The sequence below is a fragment of the Mustela putorius genome, unplaced genomic scaffold (assembly GCF_011764305.1).
Source record: "Mustela putorius furo isolate JIRA1106 unplaced genomic scaffold, ASM1176430v1.1 tig00003850_pilon_pilon_pilon, whole genome shotgun sequence".
Classification (NCBI taxonomy): Eukaryota; Metazoa; Chordata; class Mammalia; order Carnivora; family Mustelidae; genus Mustela; species Mustela putorius.
The window spans coordinates 9,084,468-9,108,359 of NW_025422002.1; the positions used below are offsets into that span (position 1 = coordinate 9,084,468).

At 43.9% G+C, this 23,892-nt stretch overlaps 1 protein-coding gene across 2 annotated transcripts in view; it reads left to right on the forward strand.

The window, feature by feature from the left end:
* The first annotated feature begins 289 nt into the window (after positions 1 to 289).
* Positions 290 to 23,892, forward strand: part of LMCD1 (LIM and cysteine rich domains 1) — a 58,172-nt gene continuing 34,569 nt past the window's right edge. The window contains exon 1 of one of the 2 annotated variants that reach the window (XM_004738426.3): positions 290 to 457. Coding sequence is in view for 1 of the 2 variants with exons in the window: in XM_004738424.3 (XP_004738481.1) it covers positions 416 to 457 (42 nt within the window). In the remaining variant the exon portion in view is untranslated. The remainder of the gene's footprint in view (positions 458 to 23,892) is intronic. The other variant, XM_004738424.3, reaches the window with a different exon arrangement.

The following is a 23,892-nucleotide window of genomic DNA, read 5'->3' on the forward strand; positions in this document are numbered from 1 at the left end:
CAGCGGCCCTCCCCACCCTCTGCCCGTTGTCCTTTAAAGGAGAAGGGCGTGGGGACGGATTCCTGCCGCCTGCTCGAGGGACAGATGTGAGCCGCCAGGGCAGGCAGGGGCCGCGGCCGCACTGACGTCAGGGCAGCGCTCGCGCCGCCGCAGCTGCCTGGACGGCCCAGGGCGCCTGGAGGGGAGGGGGGGAGCCGCGCGCTGCCATTGGCCGGCCGAGCGCGAGCGCCCGCGAGGATTGGCTGGCGCGGTTTTAGAGGGAGTCCCGCTCTCCAATTAAAGGACCCCGCGGCGCCGGGCTGCGCACAGAGCTCCCCCCGGGCCCGCGAACTTGGCCATTCAGCCAGTGCTGTCCCCGCTGCGCGCCCTCGCGCCTCTGCCTGAGAAGCCAGGCGCTGTTCCTGCACCAGAGAAGATGGCAAAGGTGGCTAAGGACCTCAAGAAAGGAGTTCAAAAGGTGAGCTGCGATCTGTCTGTACTTACCTACATTCTTCCTTTAACCCCATGTCCCTCCCCCAGGTTTCCTGGAGGCTTACCTAGACTAAGAAGGAAGCTCATTAAATTCCAAGACTTCCCAGAAAACAGAACAGTTGGGAGTACATATTTGAGCTAACAGGCACACACCCCAAAACTTACTCTTAAAAACCCTTGTGTAAAGTATTTGCAAAGCATCTTAGTTCTTCTATGATGCTAATTAAAATTTAAATAAAGTGGAACTTAAAAAAAATAGTAATCCTATTGTCTGTAGGAAGAAAAATAACCCCTCCCTTATCCCTCCTGGGATTGAGGTGAAAGTTGAGGGGAGGGTAATATTTACTCATAAGGAAATCTCCCCTCTTGCTGTCATCCTAGTGTTTTGTTTTTCACACACACACGTACACACATCAGTTTCTTTAGTTGGTGATGTTGGCGAGGGCAGCAGATCCAGCACATGGGAACTAATTTCTGTCCCCAGGGTCTGCACGTTTCCCTTTCAGGAAGATCTGGCCTGGAGCCCAGAAGGTCACGGGTGATTCACTGCAGGAGGGGCCTGCAGCTGTGCCTGTAGCTCCAACACCCACTTACCTGGATGCAGTTGGGAGAGGGCACAGGCCAGAGGCTTAGAGGACAAGTGAGCTGGAAGGGAGCACAGACAGACAGTCTAAGCCAACGGAGAACTGAAGCCCAGGGTTTAGAGAGGTTGCTTCCAGGAGGCAGTGGTGCATAAGGAATGCCTAAGGCACTGAAACCCTGGCCCTGCCACTTTTTAGGGGCACTGCTTTGACCAATTCACTTTTCTGTGCCTCCGTTTCCTTGTCTCCAGTTTTGGGGATGGTAGACCCTGCTTCTCTCCCAGCAGCAACAATAGCAGCAGTACACTGTGGGTTAATCTCCCAAAGCAGTCATTTTAAATTCTTGCAGGGCAAAGCCCTCCTCAGACCTCTGCCATTACCTGTGGAATAGAATGAGAGACATGAAAAACAAAAACAAAAAACAAAGGAAAGGACAGGAAAGAGGAAGAAAAGACAAAACCCCCGAACATATGTCAGAATCAAAATAAAAATGCAAGCCACATAACTTAGAAGCACAGAGTTCATGCATCTGATTTATAGCTGCACCATTACACAGCTGACCTCCCCACAATCCCACACAGTCCAGCGGACCCTTCTGAATGTGTACACCAAGTCAAACTTAATCAGGGCATCACTCTGGAAGGTACCATGTCCCATCACATTTGCCAGACTCTTTGGAGAATCCAGGTCCTCTTTCCATCTATGGAATTCTCCTAACACTTTAGACCTCGGTAAGATACCTGTTAATTTCTACCTACTAACAAGTCATGCATACACTGCTTTTATTTCTTTATACATGTTTCTAAACTCCTTGAAGACAGACCTTTCTGGTTCATCTCCGTTCCAACACAGCATACCATACACAGCAGGACTCAATAAACGACCAGTGAACCACTGAATATCCATCCAGCTAAGACCATAGTTTTCGCAGACAGTACATTTTGTACGTGAATGTTTTTTAACTTGTGGCAGCACCAGGATATTTTTGTGTCTGAACAGCCTCCCCAAATTCAGCTGAGGTAAAAGAATTTGGGGCTAAAGGGGCCAAGCCCCACGGTCCTCTAGAAACTGAGGTGATTTGGGGTGGTTTTACTACAAGCAGATTGATAGATGATGTGTGAAGACCCAGTACATGGAAACCCTCCTCCTTCCTGAGGGCCAAAGCCACCCCTTGGAGGAAGCCTTGTTTTTATTTTTCCTTTGCATCGGTGAGTGTGATTATCCGGATTAGAGGTGGAACATGTTCCCCTTCTTGTCACCCTCTTGTGCCAACTTCCTTGGCCTGCAAAGGGTTTATTTTCCATTTAGATCCAATTACAGGCTTAGAGAAAGAATGTGGTGGGTAGAGATGAAAGGGTTTTTTTTTTTTTTTTTTTAACTTCTTGGGACGATGGCAATGAGGAGGACAGTCACCACTAGGTAGATGAACCAATGTCTTCAACTCAGAAAGTCAAGAGAAGGGAGCTGGGGAGAAACTCTCCTTGCTGAATGTTATAAGAGTGATTAAACACCGTGTCATACCAACAGCATGCTGAAAACCTTTTACTGTATATTTACTCTTTAAATCTGCAGCAGTGGGGGGGGATGGTTTATAACATTTGGCTTCAGGATGCTTAATCACACTTAGGCATTTTGAAGCGATTTCATAGACTCTCACTTACAAAATGAGAACGGGTTTAAAATGGCATACAAACTGTCTCTACTGCCCCAACCCCAAGGGGAAGTAGGTTATGAGGAATCCCTAGCAGCTGGAAAGTCATAAAAAGTTCTTCAAGAGAACATAAAATCCAAAACCTGGAGTTGTTTTAGAGATCGTCTAACCAATCCCAGACGAACTGAGAGACTCACCATGGATCATATACCTAGTTACTGGCAGAACTTAGAAACAGCTACCTGCCTCCTCTCATCTGTGCTATGTTAAATGCCGCTCTTGAGCCATCACTTGTTTTTCTACTGGGAGAGAGAAGGTCTCCTAGTACAGAGAGTTCCCACAGAATAGTCAACATTCCTTGGTAATAAAGGGTCTGGAAGGCCAAATGCCATTTCTTTTGGTGGAATCAATCACTACAGTGGATTTGTTCTTCTATTGTTTATTAAGCATATTTAAGAATACTGCTACTACTATTCTTGGATCCAGAGTGAGTCTCATACCCCAGCTCTACCACTTAGTAGCTGTGTGCTCTTGTGTACTCCATAATTAATGTCTGAGTCTGTGCCCTTATCTGAGAATTAGAGAGGCAGTAGCCGCATCTACCCCCCAAGGGGTCTGTGATCATTAAATGAGATAATGCATAAAAAGGGCTCAGCCCAGAAGCTGGCAAATAGACTTAGTTTTTATTGTTGTTATTGGTATATTTTGATGGGTGTGTGAATGTTCAAAGGGGTCTTTTGGTGAAGGACACAATTTTCTTTATGAATATCTCATCTGAAGAGCAGCTAACTTTCATTCATCTGAACCAAAGCAAGTTGCTCAGTTTCAATAAGCCAAACATTGATCTCATCTTCATTCTACCCCAACAGATACAAAATCTGCTTACATGGCACAGAGATTACCAGTCATTTCACTATGGAGTTATAGAATTTTAGGCTTGGAAGGGGACAGGGAGCTCTCTTCACTTTTTAGGCAAGGAAACTGAAGCCCAGAGAGGTCAAGCTCCATATTTGAGATTGCTGAGAAGATGGGCTGAAGCCAATTTAGGCTCTGCAACAATATGGGCCCGTTGATTGCTAAGAAGCCACTTGCAGGAATTTAGAAAGGACGAGAACAAAGGGATCTAAGAGCATGTCCACTGTGGACTATGCATGTGCTAGTAGACCTGCTCCAAAGGGTTCTCTTTTCACCCCTCAACGCCATGTCAAAGGAGTATTAAATGATGATTTTAAGTGCATTGCCAGGCTCAGCTGGGCGTCTCCCCACACCCTTCTCTGCATTCCCTCCCTCTTGGCTTTCCTGTCCTCCAGCTTCATCCTCCCCTCTGTCTTCAACCCTTCCTGCCTTCACCTCCAGTTCCTGCAGCGTGTAACACTGCTGGCACGTTGCCTGAGCGAGCTGATCCAATGTAAACATGGCTCCTCAAGAATGGTCGTTGGCTCCCTCAATCTTAAAAATATATCAAGCTGTCACTTAAATACCGTAATAGCCAAGACATTGGAGACATGCCCATAGGTGTATAAGCAACCTGGCCCAAAAGACAGGCTTGTTTTAAAAAAAAAAAAAAGAAATTATCCAAGTCCTTCTTAAAGGGTCCCTGAAAACAAATGCTGAAGCCGTTACTTTGTACATTGAAGATGCTTGTCACATTGTGCAGACATGTCTGAATATGGGGGGTTAGGGGTTGAGGATTGACTTTCACCTGGGGTGCATCCACCACCTGGGGTGATGGGAGGTAGGGAAAGACTTAATCATAGACCATCTCTAGGCTTACTCTCAGCCCTCTAGGCTCCAAGACCTTCTCCTAGCCAGGACCTATGCACAATTCCATAACCAGACAGTGGGTAAAGGTATTCCCTTCGGAAGGGCCTATGGTTTGATCTTCTCTCCATATTAATTAGCCAAAGATAACAAAGGATAAAAAGAATGGGCTGAGTCCAGCAAAAGCTGGGGATCAAGAAGGAAGGACATTGACACAGGCTCACAGGTGCATCATTCTTTCTCACCCCCATGCCCGCCACTTCTGGTGAGGAGAAGGTAAGGAGCAGAGCAGTGAGGGGATAATTCCTCCTGCAGCCCACTGTAGTCAACAGGACTCCAGAAGAGGTATTCAATTTGACTTTGACTTTGGAAAGAATCTTTTTAAAATTTTTTCCAACTTGTACATTCAAAATAGTATGTGAATAACAAAGTAGAAATCTGGCATGATGAGTATAAACCTTGGGAGTTCTTATATCCCCAGTGTTCATCCAACACCATTTAAACATAGATGATGAGAAAAGTTTTCTGGCAGAGGTTGAGTCAGCCTAATAATTATAGGCATTTATTTATCAGTTGACTTTGGACAGGTCACTTTTCCTAGGAAGTAGCAGACCTGGGATGAGAAACATTCTTCCTTTTTCCTTCAGCCCAGTGACCTTTCCTATACACCAGACTATCTCCCGAATAACAAATAATTCCAGAAAAGCAGGCTAAAACTCTGTTCCACTAAAAGTAGAATTGTGGAACAGCTTTTCAGGACATCCAGAAGGAAGAGACAACTGTTGTTCTTTAAGTGCCTTTGTTTGGAAGTACCCCCCCCCCAACACAAACACACACACACTCTTTCTGTTGCTATCAGAAAGAGAATTTGGCTGGCAGCTGCCATGATCTTGGTAGGTACAGGGCCACCAACCACTTCTACAGGAGTCTCTCAAGATTATGTTATTTCCATAACTTCACATAGGATATTTAAGATGTCCTAAACCCATTCTTGGAGCTTTGTACATATCAGTGGTCTGGATCTGCAGAAATTCTAGAAATGTTTTCTATATAGCTTTTAAAGAAAACATCAAACAAGAAATTGGGTTTCTGTGTGAACCAAGACTCTTTTCAGTGGCCAAATCCTGAACTTGGTTCCTAGGCCTAAATATCTGGTGTGGAAACTTGATGGTGGTTTCACAAGAACAGAAACAGAACTAAAACAATTACAAAGCTTTGTCAGACTTCCAGATCAACTCTTCACTCATTGTCTGCTCCTTTATATGAGAAGAAAACCCCTTTCCTTTTTTTCTCAGGAGAGACATGTTGTCTCTTCCTTTCACCATTTGTTTGGACTCTTGTCCCCCTAAGAACTCTGCAGGAAGACTCACCCATTCTCTGCTAGCATAGACAAATTCAAGGAAAAACCAAAGAGAGGAAAGACCTCTCTTGAGTGCATGGAGGTGCTTGAAGTTTCCCACATCCCATTTTACCTCAAAGACTACCATGCAAAAATGTGAGTGTTCTCCATGTGAGTAGATTAAGACTAAGTTTACATGATCATATGATGGCAGGTTAGGAACTCAAACCCAGCCTTTCTGATCCCAAAACTTAATCTCTCTCCACTCTAAGGAAAAATAAGAAGGCTTTCCTCAGAAGTAGCAATCTGGTAGAAAGGAGCTCTGATTATCACTGTGCACTTCACTCAGAGATCAAGGTCTCTCTACACATTAATAGTCTGATTCAGAATTTGCCCAGCACTTATTACCAGGCATTTGTACCTCTCTGGTATCTCTTGGTCACTAGTAGGTATCTGCTGTCACCTACAATAAGTCAAAGCCATTTCCAGGTAGAGAACAAGGGCTTTCTAGATTTTTCCTGGTTCCTGGTTTTCTAGAAGTCTAATTGAAATCTGAAGGGAGGAGGCTGGTAGACAGACAATCTAAGGAAGCATACAACAGTATCCTAAAATTACTGAAGAAGCAGTGACCCTTGGCCAAAAATAAATAAATAAATAAATAAAAATTAAAAAAATCCTAGAGATCCCAGTCCCAGAGCTTCCAGGAAATTTTAGCCTGAGGATAAGCTTGGCCTCTGGAATGTGTATCTCTACATGCCTGGTCAGCCTGACTCATGGTCTACCCAATAACACGTGAATCAGGACCAAGCAAAACATAGCCAAGCCCCCACCAGGACATGCTTTAAAAGGAAATAAGATCACTGAGGGGGAAAAAAGCAAAGGCTCCATTTGGCGAGTCACCCTTTGGAAGGACAAAGAAGTACCAGGGTCCAGCCCATGGCGGCTGTTTCAAATCCACATGATCTGTTTATGGGATTTTTTTCCTCCTTCTGTTTTAAAACATTAGATTCTTTATAAAATTAATCTTTGGACAAAAATGCAAGTGAATCTTTATTTAAAAGAGCTGAGCAGAATCTAGGGATTGGCTTCGTCAGTCCCTTTGTGCTGCAGTTGGGACGTGGGAGAGAAATAGCATATCCAGAATTTACAGGAGACATAACTGAGGGATGCACGGACTCATAGCATCTTTTATGAATGTGGGAGGAAATGGTGTGTTCTATATTCTGTCACTTCCATGCCCAGGATACTCTGATTTCATGTCAACTTCATATCTTCAAACTTCAGAACGTCAAGTGAACATTTTGGCTATGAACTTAGCTTTGGCCACAAGACTTAGAGGCCAGTTGAGAGGTAGTTAAATACGTGGCCTTTGCAAGCATGGAGATCTAGATGTGACTTATGGTTCTGCCATTTACTGGATCTGCAACCTCTGCCAAGTTGCTTTTCCTCTCTGGACCTCTGGTTCCCTGTTTGAGAAAGAGAGTTAACAATGGTTCTACATCTAAACAATAGTTGAAGAGATAAGGCACACCAAGTACCTGGATGCCTAGTATGTGCTCAAAAAATATTTCCTCTTGCTTCCTGGTATCCTCTCTCTTCAGTACAGCACGGAAGTCACATAGGTAGTTAAGTGCTGGAGCATGGAAAACCAAGTTCAGCTTACCTACGTCATGTCACATGTGGCTTCTAAGATATCAGATTGCAAGACCTTCTCTTTGTAGCTAAACTTAGACTTAGCCATAAATACACTCAAGCTGCATCATATGTAAAATTGTGACAGTGGCAACAATTTGCTTTGGGTGGCTTGTTGCTACACTTCTAAAAAGCAGTCCTTCCCTTGCCTGAGACCAGACATTGGTCCCAACTGTGTGATCTTAGATAGGAACTTACCCTCACCAAGCCTCAGAAGTCTTGCTTGTAAATCAAGGTAATAGTCACTCATTTCTTCATTTAGCAAGTATTTATTCAGCATCTATCATGTGTCAGCCATTGTGCTGGGTGCTAGACAATGGATAAGAGAATTTTGGTCCCTTCCATGTAGACTTGAGTCAGATGAAATTCATTTTTCATAAAGGTAAGATAAGGCCAAATCCTGTCAGCGTTCTGATTCTGTGTATTTCTTGACCATCTGTATTGTGTGTGCATGTACACACAATTCTTCTTACACAGTTAATTCTTCTCTTTTGCTACCCACCCTCATATTTCTGAGCACTGCACACCTCTAAGCCACACCGAACCCCAGTCACTTTTACAGTGTAACAAAGGAATGAGTGTGATAATTCTCCCAGTATTTGCATATTTAAAAGATTTATATATTTAGTTATTTGAGAGAGAGCGTGAACAAGTAAGGAGAGGGACAAAGGGAAAGGGAGAAGCCGATTCCCTTCTGAGCAGGGAGCCCGATGTGGGCTTAGCTGAAGGCAGACACTTAACCAACTGAGCCACCCAGGTACCCCCCCAACCCCAGTTATTGCATTTTAAACAGGGTACTTAGTGATGAGCAGTCTGGGGCAGAGCAGAACTCCTGGCAGCTCCCAGGTGCTTCTGGTGACCAGCAGCCCCTTCAACTGCCTTGCAGACATGATGGTGGACACACTGTCTGTGCCCAGCCTATGTCCTCAGAGGCAGCCTAACACCCCAGGCCCTGTCCTTAATGGTGTTGATGGCAGGGGCACCAAAGGACAGAAGCACAGAGAAAGGACTCTTGGCTGACTAACACCCCATAACCCGCCCTTAAGACGACAATCTATTTGGGCTGTATGACTAAGTGGCATGTCCAGGTACTGATTCATGAGGCTGACTACCAACATAACTGGCCTAGCTGATCCATTGGCTGGAAGAAGTGGAGGGAAAGTGGAGCCCAGCCCTGCGCTCATCCTGGAGGAGAGCCGTCCACCTGCCGAGGCATTCCTGTGCTCTGCGCCCAGCCCTGGCACTGTGGCCAGCCAGTGTCCTTGTTAAGGGGATCTAGCCATAACAGGGGAGGGGGAAAGGGGCCAGTATTTGGAGGCTTATTTTAGAGGAAGTCAAGGGGATTTTTTTAAATCCTGTAAGCAGAGAGGGGAGATATTTTTAAGCAGGGATCTATGGACAGAATTAAGGGTATCAAGGAATGTAAATGAAGAAAAACTGCACCCTTATATATGCAGCCTCTGATTCAGCATTTCCTTCAATTATGAATGAAGACAAAAGCCCTGAAAGCTTAGCAACCCCTTGACTTTTTTTTTTTAAACCAAAAAGCTATTGTACAAGACATTTACATTAGAAAAAGATAGCTGGATATAGGCTCTGTGCCCTTGATACCAATGGAAATCTGATACTTTCCTATCCTGAGATCAATACTTTCCAGCTGAGATTGATGTCTAATGTACCACTTATACTGGCCCATGTTTGAAATAACAAGAAATCCACTGCTAAGTCTTGTTAATTAATGTAATAAAGGCATGTATATTACTAAATCATAGATCTGTTTTTACATATTGGTACTATTTCAGTAATAGTGGTTTTTTCTGTCATCTTACATATTTCATGCATTTAAAACATTATTCTGGGAAGGGATGCTTTTGTGTCAGACAACCAAAAGATCCCAAATATATTAAGACCTCTGTCAAAATAAAGCCTTAGCAGTATTCTATACACATATACATAAATAGGTCCAGCTGTAGTGGACTGATATCTGAGGCTCTTGGAGCAGACAAACTGGGTTTAAACCCCAGCCCAGCCACTCATTTCCTATTATCTTGGACAAGCCACATTACCTCTGAGCCTCAGTTTCTTCATCATTAAAATGGGCCTGAGCGTTGTTGTCTCCAACAATGATCTGTTAAGTTCTTAGCACAGTTCTTGAGAAATAATGTTGCTTGTTAAACAGGACTTACCTCATGAGAGCTCATGAGAGCAAAATGGTAGGGAAAATAAAAACCTTACTTTGATGAAACTTATCCACTTCTAATTTGGCACACTTTAAGAAGTTAGTCTGTGCAAACATATATGCAATTATTACATGCCAGGGACTAAGGGACTAAGATGATCAGTGGAAAAGTAGAAGGAAAAGAATCTCAGAAGCTGATGGTTTCAGAAAAGGAACAGCCAGCACGACCATCAGAGAGCAAACAGTGCCTACAGACCTTGATCAGAAGTACATGTGGAACTGAGGGAGATCAGAAGAAGCAGTACTTAACCCCACCTGGGAGGTCAGAGAAGGCTTATCCAGGAGACGACATCTGAGCCGAGTGTTGAGAGACCAGGATAAATGAGCTGTTAGGAGCAGGTCACGGTCCAGCTTTATGCTTTCCAAGTCTGACACGTATAGTCTCCATCCTACCTGACTTCTAACTTGGGGAATATCCTCCATCTTGAACTGTGGAGAAGTACATTTCCATGTATCCATCCATCCCCACATACGTGTCTTTTATTTTCTCATCTGAGGACTTGCTCCTCTTGCCTCTCAACCAGAACACTTGAGAGTGATTAGGGTAGCAGGCCCTGCCAAAGTGGCACACAGAAAACTTTATGACAGTGGCTTGAGACTCTCCCTGTTCCAGCAAAGGAGATCCAGCCGACTCAAGCCCCCTGGAGTTTGAACTTTTGCAGGAAGATTTAGGTTCAGATAACTGAGAATATGCAATATCAATGGGAAGAAAGGAACACACACACACACGCACACACTATGAAATTCAGCACACTGCATGTATGAGCAGAACATGAAAATGGTCCAGAATCTCCCAGGCATGTTTGTGCACCCCAAGTTTTATTCACCCTTAGACTCTGACACCATAAATGATACTTAGAGGAAAAATCCCAACTAAGACTCTTGGATGAAATAAGTGAAAGAAAGTCAACCCTTTGAAATATGGAACTTGTTTAACGAGATCCAGAATCTTACATCAAAACAATTCCTCTTGTACAGTTCTTCAGAGTTCTCACTTGGCCTGACAATGTGGGCTCCTCGCTGCTGTGTGTTAGAGCAGGTGAAGCATAGGAAGGAAAAACACATGGTTTGGATGTCAAAAAGCCACTGGGGTGATTGTTCTTGTTTTTTGCTAGCTGTATATGGTAGCATATATGTATACGGTATGTTAAAAAAAAAAATCCCAGATTATTCCCTGTCAGTTATCTGGAAAATGAAGTTATGAGGATCATGCCTATGTTTGCAAGGACCTAAAAAGAGGCGAACTTTGATGGAAAAGCTGTGTTTTCCTTGAGTCCTCCTACAGAGCCAACAGGCCTCAACAGCTCTTGGGGAGAGACGTAATAGTCACACTATCTAGAATGGTTGTTGTCACCAGCCTCCACATCCCAGGCTGGGCCCTGACAAGGAAAATCATCATACGCTTATTTGAATAATGCTTCTACTGTATATTGCAGCAATTACAATTAATTTTTAGGAGATAGAAAGGGCTCAGAGTTTCTCTCTAGTTCATTCTCCTTATTTAACAAACAAGGAAACAGGTCTAGCAAGTCAGGTGACTTGCTCAAGGTCACAGAGCTAGTTAGTGGAAAAGCTGGGGTAAAAATTTGAGGTATCATAGCATTTCAGATTCAGAAATACTTTGAAAACTTTATTCTGTTCAACCGTCCCATCCTTAGCCTTAAGCATGAGGTGAATTGGACAGGACAGCCAGATGCTCTGAGAATACCACTGACCAGCATGCGTACCTCCTGAAGAGACCTATTTTTTGAACCCCTCTAAATAGTAGAAGTTCATCCTTATCACGAGTGAAAAATCTCTCTCTCTCTCTCTCTGCAACTTTTTCCCATTGCTTCTGTTTCCCTAGCTGCTCAATTCAAGGATGCAATGACCACTTTTTTCTAATGTCCCAGTTCTGGTAACTGACTGAGTCCTACATATTGTTCAGGATTAAGGTCAACGCATCGTTTCCTGGGTTAGTTCCTGCCTTCTGGGAGACCTAGTGTCAGCATTTAGCTGAGTGAGATGGCCAACAGACAGCTCCCAGTTTTTGTTTTGATGTGAGTTTGGGGACTTGCCCAAGGGGACTTGAGTTTGCTAACTTCTTCATCTGAGCAACATATTTACCTCTCCTAATCGCACCCATTTGGGAAGGTCACTTCTATGCCACCAAACTAACCTGTTTCTCAGAGGAGAGCTTTTACAGTACAAAAACATGGCAAAAGAGAAGGGGATAGGCAATCCTAAAGCACTAAGAACTCCAAACCCACATCATAAATACTCATGAAAATTCAGTACTTGTCCACATGTAAAGCACCTGATTTATAAAGGGCAAAAGTCAGGAGGAGATGATAAGAAATCAGAGAAGACTAAGAAGAAAAAGAAGAAAACTGTGACAAACAGAGGTAATATGTCTTGAGAAAGCTTTAAAAAATAATCACAAAGTTATCATAGTTTATTACTGTGTGGAATTCGAGAGCAGTAAGAAAGTAATGTAAACTTTATATCCTGGTGACGTTTCCATCTGGAAGGAATGCTCAAAAAAATAAATATGAAGGCTGGTCACCAAAACCAACTTACTTTCATTAAAAGATGCCACTAAGAAAATAAAAGACAATCCACAAAAATAGTCACAGTACATATATGTGACAAAGGATTATATCCAGAATATATAACTAACTCATTTAAATAAATTTTTAAAAAGCAGTCCCATTTAAAAAGAAAATAGCTGGAGATTTGAACAGCCATGTCACAGAAAATGTCTAAATGGCCACTAAGTGTAGGGAAAGATATTCAACCTTATTACTCATCAGAAAAGCACAAAAGCACAATAAGATAGCATTGCACGCCCAGAAGAGTAATAAAATTAAATACTGACAATAGCAAGTGTTGATAAGGACGTGGAGCAGTTAGAATTCATACATTGCCAGGAAGAATGTAAAGTGATACAGCCACTTTGCTGGGGCATGTGGGTGGCTCCGTTGGTTAAGCGTCTGATTCTTGGTTTGGCTTGACGCATGATCTCCTGCATCGCAAGACTGAGCCCCATGTGGGGCTCTATGCAGAGTGGGGACTCTGCTTGAGGATTCTATCCCTCTGCCCTTTCTCCTATGTGGACGCATGAGTGTGCGCACTCTCTCTGTTTCTCTCAAATAAAAAAATCTTTTAAAAAAAATGTTTAAAAAGATACAATCACTTTGGGAAACTGGTATGGACAAAGAACTCATAGAGGGTAGAAAAGGGTAGAGAGAACATGAGGGCAAAGGACACAAGACAGACCTGGAATAGAGGAAGTGAGACCAGCACCCCTCAGTGGTATCCTTACCCATGTGGTTTAATCTAAAACCTTGGACCTATAGACCAAGATCAGAACTGGCATAGTAGGAGTGGGGACAGAGGTATGGGAGGGAGACTTTTTGGCAGATACAGGAAGCATGGGGAGATGAAAAGGAAATGAAAGTGAGAGGGTTGGGGGAGGCACTATTCCAAACCAGACTCTGAATTTTTAATGTCTGGTCCCAAGTTTTATTATCCTCCTGCAGACTTGCCTATGAAAGGATTGGCCTTAGGATAGTGAACGCGCCAAGGCTTGATTTGTTTCCTTCCTTCAAACGACTGACTTGAACCTTCATCTGACCCTTGAGGCCCCCCTCTTTCTGGCTGGAAGTCTCTTGAGAACAAACTCCAGTGATTTCCATGGTCTCGGGAGGTAGTTGGCTCAGGCCTCTAGACGACAGCAGCCGCATCTCAGGAGAGTTGGCCCTCCTGAGAGACAAGAGCCAGCAGGACGACTGAAAATTGGCTGAAGTTTAGTCCAAACCACTTATAGCTCAGACCCATATCGACTTTAAGTTTCTAGTCCTTGATGAATATTTATACCAAAATAGGGCCAGTGGAAAAGTTCCATCTGTGTGGATTTTAAGAGTTTTGCCTTCCCTCAGCCACGTTGACCAAACTCAGGAAAGTAGGGGAATCACTGCCAAGTATATGCTCTTTGAAGTACAAGAAATTCTGAGAAGGCCCTGGACCCATCATATTTCTTCTCATCCCGAAAACTTAGATTTGGCACTCCTTTTTTTAAAAAAGTACTTAATATCACCACCTCTCATAGGCTTTATAATTTTAGCCTAGTCCTGGACACCATGAACACTCATTTGAAAGGGTGGGGTCTCTTCAAAATTTTGCTGGGTGAAATTGTTTTGCTGGTTGGTGTTTTTCCCACTTTTCTAAAATCTGGGTGGTCCCATTAATCACTTTAACTCACCTCTTTACTTTGCTAGCTGACAAATGGCCCCAAATTTTCTCTTCAGTTTAATTAGTCACTCCATACTCCTCAGAAGCAACAACACAAAAAATTTCATTAAGTTCTGCCCTTAAAATGAGGGACAAAAATAGAAGCTTTGCTCTTGCACGAGGCATATTAACTGCACTTACCAAGCACAGGCCATGGGCCAAGCACCGTGCTACACAGTTTTCCTAATGTTTACAGAAATCTCATTTTACAGCTGAGTCAGATTCAGAGAGATTGTGTAAATTGCCGTGGTGACATAGCTAGACGATGAACATGAATTAAATGAAGGAAGTTCAATCCATAGCTCTCCTTCTTCCCTCTATGCCATTTCTTATGTATATGTAACATGTTTACAGGGTTCCAGAAAGATGGGCCACATGAGAGAGTAGCCCTCAGGCTCGGACCTTTTAAAAGACAATGGTATTAGCTAGAATTTAATGATGTTGTTTCATATTTGTTGTATTTTTTATGGTTACCTTCTGTTTTAATACATTTTAGAGGTAAAGGTTTTTTTTAAAGAAATAAGTTTTTTAAGTAATTTATTTAAAGAAAAATAATCACACAGATGGCATATTGAGGACAGAATTCATGAAGCAGCAACATAGGGTTTCATAAACATCTAATATTCAATTACCCCTGATCTCTATAGCACCTTATAGTTTTCTCAACATCTTATATGCAGTGTCCTATTTGATTCTCACAATACCTCCATGAAGCTGGTAGGAATTATGATCCATTTTAAAGGTGAAAAAAAATCAAGGTTGAGAGAGCAGAAACTGCTCACCAGGGTCACACGGGTAAATGATAAAGCGGCCAGGACTTGTGTTCAACTCCTCCAGTTCCAACATGAACAGTTCTCCCCCAGTGCCCCGCCAACAAATCCTTTCAAGGGCAAGAGTGGTTAAAGGGATATTCCAAAGCAATGAGCCAAGACTAAAAATGCCATGGAAAGTCTACAGAGCTTAGCAACTCTCAGGCTGGCCTAAGTTTTCGATTTCCCCGTGCTTATATATATTCTGTTTCATGGAGAAGCCTGCAGTTGCTACATTCTGAATTGCTCTAGAGAAGTCTGATTTTCTCTCTCTGGTGAGTCGCCTTCCAGAAGGCTCAGAAAATGGCTCTCCCATCCTGGGAGCATCTCCTACCTTCGGGGGTACACCACAGATGCGATGGCACAAACTAGAAATGGGCCCCTCAAAGAGGAAACGCTGGCTTCTGCCCAGAGAGGAGAGCATTTCTTTCCATGTCTACTTGCCTTGAACGACTGACCAGAATTCAGACCACAGGTCTGGGTGACTGGACGGGCAGGAATACCATAAACCGGGGAGAACCAGCGGGTTTGGTGGCAAAGAAGGTGAGATCCAGTTTCCATCAGTCTACCCAGGAAGAGATTCCAAGAGCTGAAAACACTTCTGCAGATAACACTGAGAGCCACAGAGAACTGCTGAGGCCATCAGAATGGATGGATGCTAAGAGAGAAGCATGTTGAGAATCAGGAGGAGGTCAGAACCAGTGCTGGAACCTTTGAGAGGAGGAGGGAGCCGCTGAGGAAGGCCAGGAAGGGTTGGGCAACCGAGGGAGGCTAAAATCCCAGAAACTATAGGAAATCAGTGCCATTCTTGTTTTTCCATCTCTTCCCGCAGGCATCGGCCTCAGATGAAGGATACCTATTTTGCATTAGCTTTTCCCGTAAAACAGATGAAGCATTGATCGAAGGCAAAAATGAAAATGTTATAAAAGAAGCTAGTCAAACACATACATGTTCACTGAGGCGCTACTATGTGCAAGGCAGTGTCTGAGGCACTGGTGGTAAAGGAATAAACTCGATACACGGGGACCCTGCCCCACTAGAGCTTACCGTCTAGCAGGAAAGGATGTCATTAAAGAGTTATATTCAGTATTGGAAATTACAACCGTGATGAGTACTACAAAACAGTATAAAATACAGGGTTTTCTAAGACCACATGAGAGGGGTACCTGGAAGACAAATAGAAGTCAGGTGAAGGGAGAGAGACGTGTTGGAAGCAGAAAGCACTGCATATCCCAGAGGAATATGGCATCTTTCCTGGGCCATGTGGCTAAATGAATATTCTGAAATTATTCAAGAGATAATTTTCTGGAAAGTGACTTGGCTTCTGGAGTTCTGATTTTACATTTTAATTGTGTTAGATGAGCTTCAAAAGGTGAGTCCTTGAAAATGAAATATTTGCCAAGTGAATGACCATCTGCTAATTGCTGATTCATAAAACTAGGCATAGAAAAATGTGACCTAAATACTCTTTTCACTTTTGAGAATCTATGATTTCCTTGTATCAGATTTTCTTAAACATAGAATCGCACTATATAAAGTTATGTACAACTAGTTCATGAAGGGGAAAATCAAGGAAAAGATGAAATATTTGAAAAACATGTGATGGTAGGGACACCTGGGTGACTCAGTTGGCTAAGCATCTGCCTTCAGCTCAGGTCATGATTCCAGGGTCCTAGGATGGAGTCCTTTATCAGGCTCAGTGGGGATCCATCCCATAGCTTATCCCTGTACCTGTCCCTCCCCCTGCTTCTGCAGTCTCTCCCTCTCTCTCTCTCTCTGACAAATAAATAAATAAATAAAATCTGAAAGAAAGAAAGAAAGATAGAAAGAAAGAAAGACAGACAAACATGATAGCGAAGAAAAAGAAGAGGGAAGTCATTTATAAGAAGGGTACTTTTTTAAACTGAGAAACTGTCTTGCTAGAGGCATGCAAAACACAAGTGGTTTCTTAATATCCAGGCACCAAAGTTGGCTTAAGGAAATGCGTGTGTCTCAGGGTTTCCATTGTCATAAGCTTATCTAAGAATTTACGTGTGAGATTCCCACCAGGAATCATTTGCATAAGCAAAGGCTCCAGACTTTTAATAACAGTGCTATATTTTTACATGGCACACATGCTATTATGATATTAAGATTCAGATAAGCAAGATTAAAAATTCTCCAAGTTGGTTTGCTAAGTCTCTCCATTTCTAAAATTATCTCCAATAAAAGTGTGTTATCCTTAGATCAGTAATGCTGCAAGAATTCAGACACACGTATACACACACACACACACGCACACACACACACACCAAATTAACATCCTTATAGGAAGACATTCTTAAGACATTAGGCCACTAAAATCAAGGGTCATATAAAACTGGGGAGGTTTATAAGTTCAGTATTGCCTGCCTCAAACTGACAGTCTTATCCAAGAGGAGGTGTCTGCTAAAAACTGAAACCTAAGAACCAAGAAGCCAATTGGATTTTAATTTCCAAGTATGGCCTGAAGGTATTAGGCCTGGGGACACCAACAGCCTGTTCTCATTTAGGAAATGGGGGGAGGGGAGAGTCAAGAAACCCTACAAGGACTTTATTTTCTTTTATCTCAACTTCCCTCAAACCACTTGGTAAATCTCTGATAAAATTCCCGAGAGGGTTGGATAACTTCTGGCTCATAGCGAGACTAGTGGTTTTACTTACATCTTCCCAAGAACTGGCAGGGCCTGTCCATGAAAGAAAAAAGACAAGTTTAAAAGAGATAGCACTGGAGCCTCTGGAAACAGTTTGGCAAGAAATGCCATGTCCCACTCTTGCACTACGGGAATCTCTTGCACGGTCAATGAAAACAATGCCCACACTTTAGGAACCTAGTGGTCTCAGAAGATCTCTAAAAAGTCTGGACGTGGGGGAAGGTAGGAGGACCCTCCTCCTATTCCTATTTCAAATAAGCAGGGTGCCCCTCAAACAATGGGCTGACTTGTCTAAAAGCAGGTAATTCTCAAGAACAGGAAAGGACGGTTTCATCTTTCACTTTTGTGCAGTTCACTATTTCATGGTAGCCTGGGAAGTGCCTGTGAGTAGTTCAAAGGGAGCTGGTGTCAAAGGAAAATTTTAGTTCAGTCCTAAAAATCCTATCACTTCAGTCCAGCAGAGTCCCTTATACGTAAAATTTGTGGACCTGCATGGATTCAACCATGTGTACCCATTAGCTGTCAGCAAGAAGCTGGTGGCCCAGAGGCTGGTTTCCTCTTCCCTTTGGTCACCATCATTTTTGCTCTGCCAAAGGAGTGTTAAACAAAGGAGTCAGAGTCCCGAGCTGGGCCAGGCGATTTCCTGCATTTTCCATGTACAGCCATCACAAGGATGCCAGCCATCAATTGCTCAATTTAGGATTTGGAACTTTCTGGTACTCTTCTTTCTCAAAGTGACTCCAGCCTGTTTACCTTTGAAAGATAAGAGATATTCTTTTTTTTTTTTTTCTTTTTTAGAGATTTAAAAAAAAAAATTTTTTTTTATTTGACAGAGATCACAAGCAGGCAGAGAAGCAAGCAGAGCCCGGGGGCGGGGGAGCAGGCTCCCCACCGAGCAGAGAGCCCAATGTAGGGCTCGATCCCAGGACCCTGGGATCACGACCCAAGTCGAAGGCAGAGGCTTTAACCCTCTGAGCCACCCATAAGAGATATTCTATGACTATTTCAAGGCTGCCCACCTTCAAGTGCTCTGGCCGATGCCAAGTGGGAAAGGAGACCAGAATTGTCTCCTAGCTCCTCTGTCCGAAGGTCCCTCACATCAGGCCTTTCCAAGAGCCACAAACCCTTGGAAAATGTACTGATTTGAGTCTTATTGCTTCTTTGCCTCTTTTTGAAAAAAGTGCTAAAAATACAAGAGTAAACTTACGAAAAGGCGGCTGGAAGGAAAGAAAAAGGGGTAGATAATCCCCTATCTCGGCTAGTGGAGCGCTCACGGTGTCTGCTCCATTATGCCAAGTACTGATGCGGTAGGAGGCAGACATTACTAACAGTCTCAGCCAGCCAGGCTTGCCAACAGGGGAAGTAGATTGCAATAGCTCGTTCTAATCAGGAGGAGATAGGATGCAGCAGGTTAAGGATGGGACCAGCCCTTGCCCAAAGGCAGACTTCTGTGTGCCTACTTTGTTCATGGCCCTGGGTCTGGGCATTCCTGCTTTGCTGGAACCAGCCTCAGGTCCGTGAAGGCTGGCTGGAAGAGGACGAGGGAGGGGTAGGGATGGAGGGTAGAGCAGGCTCTGAAACAGAGAAACCTTTCATTTCATAGTTCCCTTTCCACATGTGGATTTGCTTTTCTACTCGGTTTCCACAGCTGTATTAACCCTTTTCGTGAATCTTGGGAACCTCCAATGATTTCCTTCCCTGAAGGGAAAGATAGAACCAAACAAATGATGACAAGTATAGAATTGTTCCACAGAGGACTGTGTGTGCCCGTCCTGCATGCATGTGTGTGGACGTGTGCGTGTGTGTGTTTGCACGCATGTGTGTGGATGTGTGCACGTGTGTGTTTGCATGCATGTGGATGGGTGGGCAACAGGTCCTACATGGTGGTTAGGAGTTTATAGGGGAGGGTGGAGGGGAGAGTTTCCCAAAGAAGTGGTAGGAGGAACTGACCAGTGGTTTTCAGAACTTCCCCACAGGCATTGTTCATCAAGGAGCCTGAACAGAGGGATTGGGACCCATTTCGGCGACAGCTGGGGGGAGGTCCAGGAGTGACAGGCCTTATTCACCACGCCACAGAGGCTGGGACCACCAGGCATTCTGCTAATTTCTCATACACTATGGAACAGCATGTTCTGGGATTTTGTGAATTTTTACTCCTTGCTGGCTGTCCTGATTTTAACTTAATTTTACCTGTGAGACATGATGTGTTGAGAGAGGAAGAATAGTAAGTAGAACATAGTGTATTTTGCCCAAACACAAGTTCTCCTAGAGTCAAGCATGACAAACTATCTTGACAGAAGATGGGGGTCGGGAGTTGGGGGGACAACCAAAAAAAACAAAACAAAACAAAAACCCAACACTTCTTATAGAGAGTAAAAAGTACTCTTTTGTTGGACATTTGTTTGAGACTTTGTTTGGGACACCAGAGACTCCTGACATCATGGGCTAAATCCATCAGACTAACTCTGTCAACCACAGCTGGCCCGTGGAATCAATTTAATACACACAAACCATTTAATAGGAAAGATAATCGAATCTGTACCCTGAAATGCTGACAACTCAAGCATTTCTGCCATCAGCTTATCACCCACCAAATGTTTTCATTTTTTGTTGCCTTAAATAGGGTTGGTCTTTAAAAACAAAAAGGGAAAAGAACAAGTTTTCCATCCATAGAATTCTGAGTACGAGATCAGTTGGGCTAATCTCAATTTGTTTAGTCTGTGCATTTTTATCCTTGTTACACAATTCAGGAAAAGGGTATCTAAGTTGAAGTGATTTCCTTACATCTGTGCTTGCCCAGACAGAAGACTAGAAATGCTCAAGGAGCAACCCTGGGATAGGAACAGTAGATTTGGTAATGTACCACACCTCTTTGCACCTACATCTGCACACACATCTGTGTCCACACACAACCCTGAAGAATATCTGAGCCCCAGACAGAACCTCTGATGTGGACCCCGTCTTTGTTGCCACCTTTGCGAGACTTGCTGTGGTTTAAGGAGGCACTGTATGGTAAGTTGTTTCCATGGCTAATTTGCATGGCATCAGAGAGAGCACAGGTCAGCCAGTGCAGAATGGAAATTCAAACAAGACCGCCAGTGACCTGATCTGCTCACTCCTCTGCTCACTCCATATTCTAAGCCAGCCATCTTAAGGCCAGGTAGGATAAAAGTTAGAACCCTCCAAGATTGGGGCTACAAACCCCACTTTTCATCTCCTATTTGGGGAAACAGGGTTTTTCTTGGCCACAAACTGAAGCCCTGGCTTGAGGTTTCCCTGGCAAGAGTACAAGCATCGATAGGGAGGGGAGTGAGCCAGAAGCCAGAAGACGAACACAGAGCAGTAGTTGTGCCTGAGATTGGAGAGAGCAAGATAAGGAACACCTATTTTACATGAAAAGAAAATAAATATCCATTATGGAATAGGGATGCCCAAAGTCACCTGAGTGGAAGAGCAGACAGATTGGAAAGAGTCTGTGTCGTTCAGCCAGCATCCCTAAGCTCCTGGGCCCCCATCTCCACCTCTGGTAGCGTACAGGACTTGTCACATGGAGGGTTTGTGTTCAGGAAGGGCAGCCCATGTCATTTTGATGTCAAGGATGGATCGTTATTGTATTGGTTAGTGTACTGCTTTCATTACTCTGTTAAGATTTTGTAAGGCTATTTGACAACTCATTCTTTCAATCATTGGGGAGCTTCAAAAAACAGAAATCCAGACCTTGTAAAGACCATAGGGTTTTTGTTTTGAAAGGGGAATGTAAGACTCTCATTATACTTCCCAGCTGGGTCACTTTCCAAATGCATCAATCACATTTCTTAAGGTGATGGGGGTGGGGGGCAGTGGGCAGGGGGAGGCAACTTCCCATAATGCTGTATGTGACCATCTGGCCCTTAGGTGTCCTAGGTTGGGCACCTCTGTCTGACAGGACCTCTCGGTCCCTACTTGGGCTGGGGAGGACCACCTCTGACCTCAGGCCTGGCAAAGGGTCTCAGCATCAGTGTGAGTCCCTCAGGGAGCCAGCCAGCCAGTGAAATTTAGAAGCAGAGGAAGGGCTGTGGTCTCCCTTCTGTCTGGCTGTTAAGAGAGTTCCTCCATTTGGCATGAAAGCCTGTGAAGAGGGCTTGTGCCAGAGAAGGGACCAAAATGAAATAAACCAAGTCAGGTGTGCTGTTAAAAAACCCCCTTGGAGGGAATGGTGGTCTGGAAGTAGAATGTGGGAGGAGAGGTTGAACCAATGAGCTGAGAGCCTCAGGGTCCACATTGTAGTGGCTGAGGGTACAATGGGGAGACCCATTTTTTCCCCGAACTTGTCTGTGCATTAGCAGAGAGAACTTCCAAAATGACTGCAGACTGTGGCCCATCCCCACAGAGCGTGGCTAAATTGCTCCAGCATGCAGCCTGGACTTTGGAAGTGGCAAAACTCCCCAGGTAATTCTAATGTGCAGACAAGTTTGGGAACCACTGATGTAGCCCCTTGTTCCTTCACGTGTGGTCCCCAGACTGGCAGCAGCAGCTTCTGCTGGGAGGTCGATAGAACGATCAAATATCAGGCTTACTCCAGCCTTGTGAGACCAGAATCTTCATATTAGCTAGAGCCTGGCTGGTCTTTATGCTAATCAGTGTGTGTGCTTAATTTGAGAAATGCTGCCTCCAAACAGACGCAGACCAGGCCAAATTCCCCTACTAAAGTACAAACTCATGGCACACTCTTTTTCTAATTCCTGGCGCCAATTGCATTTGTAATTCTAAAGCTATAAGAGTTCTTTGAGAAGTGTAAGCTCCACTGACGTGTCTGAGAAAGGCTTCTTGGCATCACCTATAGTGCACTGGTTTAATTAACATGGAGAATCAGGATTCAGAGAGAACTGGCTTCAAATCTAAGCACCAGCACCTTAATTTGACCTCTTTGAATAGTCTTAATTAGGGAGACCAGCTTATCGAGGTTGGTCCAGAGCTTTCCTGGTTCAGTACTAAAGTCCTGCATTCAGGGTCTGATTCAGTCTCAGGTCAACCAAGACAATCAGTTTCCCTTTGGTTACCTCCTACACAGCCTGGGGATGCCAACAAAGATCAGTGGTTCTCAGACTTCAGGTGTACAATCCAAATCACTGGGTGGGTGGGGGGGTTGAACAGGAATGGCTGGTTCCTATACAGAGTATCTGTGTCAGGGGGCTGAACAAACAAGTTGTTAAGGAGCTGCTCAGGGACCACACCTTGAGAACCACCACAGGACCTCGATCTCAAAGAGGAAGTGTAAGATTGCCTGAGCTCAGGCACAGTACAATGACTAGAAAACTGTCAAGCCTAGTACTCATTACAGCTGCTATTAATTATTTTTATTATGGAAAAGATGGGACTTGAGCTGGTCCTTAAGGAGAGGGTGGGGGTGATGCTCTCTGAGGCTTAGAGGAGCACATGCAAAAACCCCAGTGTATATTTAGGAGAAGTCTAAGAGGCTCAGATGATTGGAAAGAGAATCTGGGTAGAAGTAGTAGATGATAAGGAAGTAGAAATAGATACATTTGGCCCAGTGCAGTGGATCACATCATAGGAGCCCTGTGACATCTAACACTCAACAATATTTATCCCTTTAAAGGTAACTCAGTACAACTTCAGAATGAGATGGGTGCTAGTATCCTTAATATAAACATTTAAGAGTTGGGAATAAATCCAGAAATGACTTGCTTCTTTGTTATTAGGGTTTTCTTCTTCTTTTTTTTTTTTTCTTAAGTGGCAGCATTTCTAGAAGATGGTCCTCAGCATGTTGATCCCAAGCCACTGTCTATCTAGTCACCTGCAGGCCTGGAGTTGGAGCCTGAGCTCCAGCTCCCTGGTCTGGTACTAAACACAAATGACCTCTTGTCCTTCACTTAGGCTTGTCCTTCACTGGAGGGAAGCCAGTGCCTTGGTGCTTTTCTGTCACAGCAGTGCCTGTGGTTCTGATTCACTTTCTCCTCTGGCCACTGCCTCTCCAGCTGCCCCTGAAGCCTGTCCATTGCCTTAAAAATCTGTACTATAGTTTATTTAGCAGAACTGGGTTGGATGGTAGAAATCTTGGGACCAAGGTGATCATGGCCTTGTCCTGCTGCCCTCAGCCCTAACCTGGGACCTCCCACTCCTACAGACATGCTGTCCCATCTGTTTGGATCCAAATGGCCTGATGCCCAGAGTCAAGGCTAGACTCGTAGGAGGCTGTCTGAGGTCTGGAGACTCCCAGTGTGGTAGGAATCATAGGATCTGGATTCCAAAGACATGAGTGTGAATTATGTCCTGAGCCGTAGCAAATCCCATCAGTTCTATGAGCATGTTTCTTTTTTTTTTTTTTTTCATGAGCCAAATGCAAAGTGTCTACATCCTAAGGTTGTTGGAAAAACCAAGTGAGATAAGGAATGTAAATACACTTTG